This window comes from Balaenoptera musculus, chromosome 15, assembly GCF_009873245.2.
Source record: "Balaenoptera musculus isolate JJ_BM4_2016_0621 chromosome 15, mBalMus1.pri.v3, whole genome shotgun sequence".
NCBI lineage: Eukaryota > Metazoa > Chordata > Mammalia > Artiodactyla > Balaenopteridae > Balaenoptera > Balaenoptera musculus.
In genome coordinates this window covers 78,819,992-78,827,003 of record NC_045799.1, presented here as the reverse complement: position 1 = coordinate 78,827,003, position 7,012 = coordinate 78,819,992, and the positions used below count along the sequence as shown (strand labels likewise).

The 7,012-nt window shown below is 52.7% G+C and overlaps 1 protein-coding gene across 1 annotated transcript; it reads right to left on the bottom strand.

Moving 5' to 3' along the window:
* Positions 1 to 362: 362 nt before the first annotated feature.
* On the bottom strand, positions 363 to 5,373 carry TBL2 (transducin beta like 2). The gene is made up of 7 exons (XM_036825138.1): positions 5,176 to 5,373; positions 3,574 to 3,704; positions 3,129 to 3,313; positions 2,490 to 2,641; positions 2,034 to 2,160; positions 1,522 to 1,674; positions 363 to 1,293 (listed from the first exon to the last, which is right to left on the bottom strand). The coding sequence occupies exons 1-7, from the start codon at positions 5,303 to 5,305 to the stop codon at positions 831 to 833; spliced, it is 1,341 nt and encodes a 446-aa protein (XP_036681033.1). The 5' UTR covers positions 5,306 to 5,373; the 3' UTR covers positions 363 to 830.
* Positions 5,374 to 7,012: the final 1,639 nt, after the last annotated feature.

Genomic DNA, 7,012 nt, shown 5'->3' with positions numbered 1-7,012 from the left:
GCCCTGTTTTAACCCAGTAGTTAATAACTGATATGGGACAACAGGTAACATATGTTATGACTCTTTTCTACTTTTCTTCCAAATCTAGGGACTTCATACCCTCATACTCTCACAACATCTTTGTAACGAGGTCAAGAGATAATTATTCTCCATTTCACAAATAAGAAAACTGAGGCACAGAATGAAATCCCTTAATCACTTTTTGATGAAGTTAGGCGCTTTGCTGGGTTAAGATCAGCCTTTCCCTGAGCCATACCACAGTTATGGAATTGGAAGAGATCCCAATCTCCTATCCCTTCAAGACTGCTGGTTAGTACTCAGGTGTTCCCTAGGTTTTGCCTCCACAATTACAAGCTTCTTTGTCTTTTTTTTTTTTTTTTTTTTTGTTCCCCGACCAGGGATCAAACCCAGGCCCCCTGCATTGGGAGCGCAGAGTCTTAACCACTGGACCGTCAGGGAAGTCCCACAATTACACGCTTCTTTGGATAGCAGGGTGTGTTGCCACAAGGTCAAAGACCATGTTCTCTCTTTCTCTTCTAATTACCACTCTCCTCATGCCCGGTGAAGACAGATTCCACCCCTTGGGCGCAGGAAAAAGAAAAGCACCTTGGTCGTTGGCCTGGGAGGTCAAGTAAGGCCGGAGTCACACCAGCAAGAAGAGAGAGAGATCTAAGTAGGCAAGAATAGTTTCAGTGGGAAAGAGGAGAGAAGAGTCACTATTAAGAAAATCAGCACACCCCTTTCAAAAGGCTTCCAGCTGGGGAGTACCTGGGAAAAGCCGCGGCAGCGAAGGCAGAAGGCCAGATCCTTCCTGCTGTGCCCTCCCAGAGTCATTTCCTCAAGGCACCCAGGCTCTTCAGGGCCTCCTGGGCCTGTGTCAGCTGCTGCTGTAGCCTCTGGCGGGTGCTCTCATTGGAGGCCCGCTTCAGGAGGCCCTGCATTTCTTCCACCACTGCCCGGTAGCCAGGGGTGTTGTGGAAGAGCCGCACTGCCCGGTCCCCACAGGAGGCCAGAAGCCGGCCAGTGACGTCAAAGGACAAGTCACTGATACACTCCCCATGGACCTGCTCGAAGCACTCCTCCTTCTCACCCCGCCGGGTATTATAGAGATGAATACTGCTGCCACTGGCCAAAGCCAAAACCTGGGCGTCCGGGGAGAGTGCCAGGCGGCACGGCACGGCGCTCGCTTCTTCAAAACGGCCCGTCCTCAGCAAGTAGGGGTCCTGCTGCTTCTTGTATTCCACATCTGTGTCCCACAGTTTCCACGTACCATCCTTGGAGACAGAGGCCATCCTGCAGCAGGGAAAGTCACGGCTCTAGCCCCAACACACCCTGGAGGGGAGGGCACTGGGACAGCGCTAGGGACGCCAGCTAGGAAGCCAATTCCACTGCTACGTCTACTTCCTGCTGTGGGCCAGGCACCCGCCCCACTTCAGAGCCGCTGCAGAGAACAGCAGAAGGATCCTGGGCACCAAGAGGGGCTGCAAGTCATGGGTAAGAAATCAGAGAGGAGTCACTCACCTCCGGGAGTCATTGGAGAAAGCGAAGCAGTGGATGGCTGCAGAGTGGCCCTTCAGTTCAAAGGCTCGCACAACCTCCTGGAAGTCCCCTTTTTTCCCAAAGCAGACTTCCCAAACTTTTACATCTGGGGTGAAGCCACATGAGGCCACAAACCTGCCACACAAGCCAGGTTGCATTAAAACTTAATTTTAAGGGCATCTTTTTCTGCAAATCCACCAAAACTTTTTCCTGAGAAAGTTAATTAATCTTGTACCTAAAACACTACCTTTGAAAACTGCTTTTATACATGACCTCAGTCCATCCTCACAGCCAGGCTGTAAGATACATAGTACCCCGACCCCAACCTCTTAAAAACTATAGATGAAGAAATAGAGACTAAGGACTTGAATCCAGGTGTCCTGATTCCACACTGCCTGCCCCTTCTGCTCTCTGAAGCTGGCTCTCTGCTCTGTCCCCGGCCCCCCAGCCCCAACCTCTGCCCATGCCCGAGGCCAAAGTCCCTCCTTCCTCACCTGCTACAAGGGGATATAGCAGCAGATGTATTGTGCATCTGGTTGGTGTTGATGGTAGACAGCACCTGACCTTTCAGATTCCAGATGAGGATAGTTGTGTCACTGGAAGCAGTCATGATGAACTTCCCTGAAGGGCGAGAGGAGTGCCATGAGCTGAGGTCCATGACCTGATCGACTGACTTATGAAGACGTCTGCTGCCCAGTGTAATGTATCCGCGCTTCCCTCCCAAGCCAAGGGTCACCACAGATAAGGATTTGGCTGAAGACTGTGGCTACTACCTGCCTACCCCAGGGGACTTGCTGTGGCTCCCAGGACTCCAGGGGAGCCCAGAGCCAGGGCCCTTTTTGTCACACCGGGGCTAAGCATAACTCTCGGGCTGCATTCGCTCACTCAGTAAGTAAAACTGGGTCCATTCCCTCTTGCCTTGGGCAAGCTCCGTCCTCTGAATGCCTCACCTGTGTCAGCAATGCCAATGTTGACGATGGCTGCCTTGTGCTTTTTAGGAAAGTCCTCTGGGGTGGCCGTGAAAGTATAGCCCCCATCCTCTCGCTTGGTCATCTTGAAGACACGGAGGGTATCTCCGTTAGCCAGCCAGACGATGAATGCTCTAGAGACAGGGAGCAGACAAGTCTCTCACTCCTTTGGGCACGGAGACCTGTGTGTGCCAGGTCCTATGCTAGGCAGGCTCTGAGGAAAATCAAGATCTCCCTTCAGGACTTATAGTCCAGCCTCACAACTTAAACCCTTCATTCAAAATCTCTTAAAACTCCTTACAAGGTAAGCCTCTCATAGCTCTGGCTCCTTTAGCTTCTCTCTAGGGTTTAGAAAACCATTAGAGCTTCCAAGACTACTCTGGAAGTCAGGCTTTGGTACTTCCCAAGGAGGAACAGATCTTCCTCTCTCTGCTTCCTTGCTATGTAGCTCCATAGCCCTCCAAGGAGCCCCAGGCAGTGTTCAAGCTGTCTGGATGTTCCCTTTCTGCCACCTCAAGGGAGACCCTGGGTCCCCCCTCACTACCCCAAACAAGGTATGGGAAGGACATAAGCCTGGGTCAGGGCTTCTGCAGGCAAACCTGGGGCTCCATCCTGTCCCACCTGCAGTCAGGGCTGAAGCGCACCAGGATGGCATGGTCCAGCTCCACATTTGCTCTCATGCTGCGGTGCTCCCGCTGCAGGAAGTCCTTGGTGCTCCAGATGCGGACGGTACGGTCATCTGCACAGGTGGCCAGGTACTTGCCATTGCTGCTAAAGTCCATGCAAGATATGTTCCCACTGTGGCTCTAGGGGAAGAGTTGCAGCAAGTATGAACAGGAACCCCTTGGGCAAATGGGAAAACCCATACAGCCACGATTCTGGGGCCCTGTTGCTTAGATTAACAGCAAGCTGCTGATGGGGTGTGATGAGAAGGGATAGGATGGGGCATCCCCACTGATTTTGGTCAGAGGCAGAGGGGTCTGTAACATGCACAGAACACCACAGAGGAAAAGTCTACGGGGGTGTGAGTCTTTGTATACATGTCCTGTGCGTGGGCACCATGTACCTTCAGTGTTGCAGCCAGGAGGCGGTGGGTGAAGTTGTGTTGCTGAGGCTTTTCCTTGTGAATCCGCTGATGTTGTTTCTGCTTCTTGGATCTCAAGGACTTGTCAGGTGGAAATCCATTTGCTCTTTGGCCTATAAGGAAGGCCCATGTCATTCATCCATTCACTCACTCAATAAGCACTTACTGACCACCTACGATTGGCACTGAATGGAAGCACAAGAGATGACCAGATATGGCCCTTGTCCTCAAGAAGAGAGGGATATGGGAAAAAAACAGAGGCTTTGGAATCAGACCTGGGTTTGGATTGCATCTCTACCACTGAGTGATCCTGAGAAGGCTGCTTGCTGTTAGTGTATATAACATAACCATAGAGCACCTCGTTGCACATCAGAAAAGGTGCCCTCTCTGGGCAGGCACAGCTCAGCGGGTACACAGAATGGCCAGTGGAATGCAGATTCTTGGCCAGACATCTCTAAGTGGGGGATAATGTGCACACTGGAATCTAGTGACCCTGATCTCAGGTAACTGCCCTGGGCCTTGGTTTTCTAAAAGAGAAGTTGAGAATTGGGTGAGATAATATATACAAAATGACAAGCACAGTACCCAACACAAGCATTAAAAGGCTCAAAGGAATCCCAGGGAGAACCCAGAGGTGAGAGGTAGTTGACGTGAGTTGAGTACATCCCGTGTGCTGGAAATGGTGCCAGTCATTTTTGTATCAAATAGCTAATTTAATTGAAAATCAGGCCAGGAGCAAAGCTGGCATGTGTTAGATCGCTACAGATGCTCCTCACTTCCTACAGGAAGAAAACTCCTGAGGCCACGTGCAAAGACAGATCTGCCTGCCCTCTGCTTGCCTCTCCAGCCCTGTCTAACAAGCCCTCCCTCTCCCCTCACGCTACAGTCAAACCGAATGCTGTTCCAGGACTCCTTGGCTTCACGCATGTTGCCATTGCCAGGAATATTCGCCCTCTCTTGGCCTCCTGGCAAACTCTTACACGTCTATCCTTCAAGACCCCGTGTCAAGTGTTCCCTACTTGACACCCCCCCGGCCCACCGACAAAAGCAGGGCTGACCACTCCCACCCTTGGGTTTCCTGTGTCTAGTACTGACCTTCCTATGAAACGTACTACACTATATTTTTCACTTACATTTTCACCTGTTCTTTTTTACCCGACATTGGACTCCCTAAAGGAAAAGACCCCAAAGCCTACAGGAGGTAGCAGGTACTCAATAAACGCTGCACGTCGGGGAACCAGAGCGTTCACAAATGAATGTCCGTCCCCTCCTCCCCGTTTTCAGAAAATAACGAACAAGGAGCGCGCTGGAGAGTTTCCTGGCGCCCCCGTAGCAGCCCCGGGGAGAAGCTCACGCTCCGAGGGAAGGCGGCTTAGCCTCGGCCACGGAGAGCTGGGCAGCGCGGGGCCTAGGTTCTAACAGGTCGTCCCGAAGTGAAACTAATGTCCCAAGAGGAGAAACTGAGGCCGGAGGGAGGTGGGGGATCTCTGGCACCCCCGCAGGCCCTAAAGGCCGGTCGGGCCCCGGGGAGGCCGGGAGCGACAGGTCCGGCGGGTCGCCCCCACGCGCCCCCGCCCCACTAACCTAGGGACCGGCCGCACGTCTCCTGCTCCGCGCGCAGCCACCCCCGCGCTACCGCCGCCGTCGCCATCAGGGCCAGCAGCCCGAGCAACAGCGACAGCCCCATCAGCTCCGGCATCTGCAGCAGCTCCATGTCGGCAGAGTCACTGCCACCTCAGCCTCTGGCCTCGCGAGGGCCTGCACGTCTCCGCGGGGCGGTGCACGCACGCGGGGCGGGGCCTGGCCGTTAGTGCGTCCCGAGGGGCGCGGCCTGGTCTTTGGCCCGTCTCCGGGGGCGGGGCCTGTTTGTTGGCGCGGCCCGAGGGGCGGGGCCTGACCGTCGGGCAACCGGAAGGACGCGGCCTGGCTATTTAAGGGGGTCTGGCCATTGAGGCTGTGTGGCCGCAGAGGGTAGGGGGCAGGTAACGCAGTCTCTGCTCAGGCCTCCCCTTGAAGAATTTACTGATAATCGTTATTAAAGGCGTTATTCCAGTCGTCATCACATTGGATCCCTTCAAGGAGCCATGGGACCAATTATTACTCCCATTCAACTGGTGGGAAAGTCTTCTTAGTATCAGGGGAAATTCAGATGGGCTTTTACTGTTAATGGAGAAGGGAAAGGGTATTTCTGGAATTAGGGGGTGGGACAGCCTCGTCCTCCTGAGCAGGAGGATGCTGTGTGGAGGCAGGGCACGAGCAAAATAAAAAGTAGCAGGTAAGGGAATTCCCTGGCGGTCCAGTGGTTAGGACTCCACGCTTCCATTGCAGGGGGCACAGGTTCGATCCCTGGTCGGAGAACTAAGAGTCCGCAAGCCTCGCGGCATGGGCCAAAAAAAAAAAAAAAAAAAAGTAGCAGGCAAGATTGGAAAGGTCTGGAGGGCCTTGAGTGCCAGCTCAATCCAGCAAACAGAGAGTAGGTTCTGGTGGTTATTTCAGGATGAGATAGCTCAAAATCGGAGTCTTGGAGATTCTTCGGATGGACTAGTGTGTGCCAAGACCAAAGACAGACGGAAAACCAAGAGGGGGTTGCAAGAGTTCAAGAGGGAGGTGATAAGAGCCTGGACTCGGGGTGGCCTGGGGATAGAAAGGAAGTTGAAAAGGTGATTTTAAACAAGACACTTTTAATTTTGAAATAATTATAGATTCACAGGTAGTTGGAAAAAAAAATGAAGAGGAAGGTTCCATGTATCCTTTACGCAGGTTCCCCCAATGGTAACATCTTGCATAACTATAGTGCAATATCAAAACCAGGAAATTGGCATTAATACAATCTACAGAGTTTATTCACCAAAAAAAGAGATATTCTGAAAGACTAGTGATAGAATTTGGAGCAGACTAGCTGGAGAGGGAATAGTCCCAGAACAAGCATGCTCCATGGGCCTCCCAGGCCCACAACCCAGAGCGAGTCGAAATGCCAGGGTCAGGGATGCCAGATTCAAACGTTTCCATGGCCACCAGGGAGCCCTTCCTGGCGGTGCAGGTCCTCTGGCCTCTGGACGGATCCTATGAGGACAGAGGCTGCTGCAGAGACTAGATGACAGACAGACTCACCCACAACCTCGGGTGAGGAAACAGATCCAGTCAGAGAGCAAGTGAAGTGGCCTCATTTCCTTCCCTTTTGTCCTTGGTGAGGGGAGAAGGGGAGACTGGCATTGACTCAGCTGTGGGCAGTGGAGTGGAGAGGGCTAGGAGGGGGTGTCCAGAGCATTCCGGGGCTTTTCCTCCTTAACTTGCTATTTAGAACCGAAGGCCCAGCCATGAACCACTTTCTCCTAGAGACAAAGCGGTACGTTTCAGAATTTCATTCACCAAGCATTTTGCAGGTGACATTTATTGATCCAGGAGCTTTGCATTTCATTTA

Excerpts from the sequence above, each read along its gene's own strand:
- TBL2 (XM_036825138.1), bottom strand. The coding sequence starts at position 5,305 with ATGGAGCTGCTGCAGATGCCGGAGCTGATGGGGCTGTCGCTGTTGCTC. Across the intron at positions 3,705-5,175 it reads GACGTGCGGCCGGTCCCTAG|GCCAAAGAGCAAATGGATTT; the intron begins GTTAGTGGGGCG and ends CCTTCCTTATAG. Across the intron at positions 3,314-3,573 it reads TCCTGGCTGCAACACTGAAG|AGCCACAGTGGGAACATATC; the intron begins GTACATGGTGCC and ends CTCTTCCCCTAG.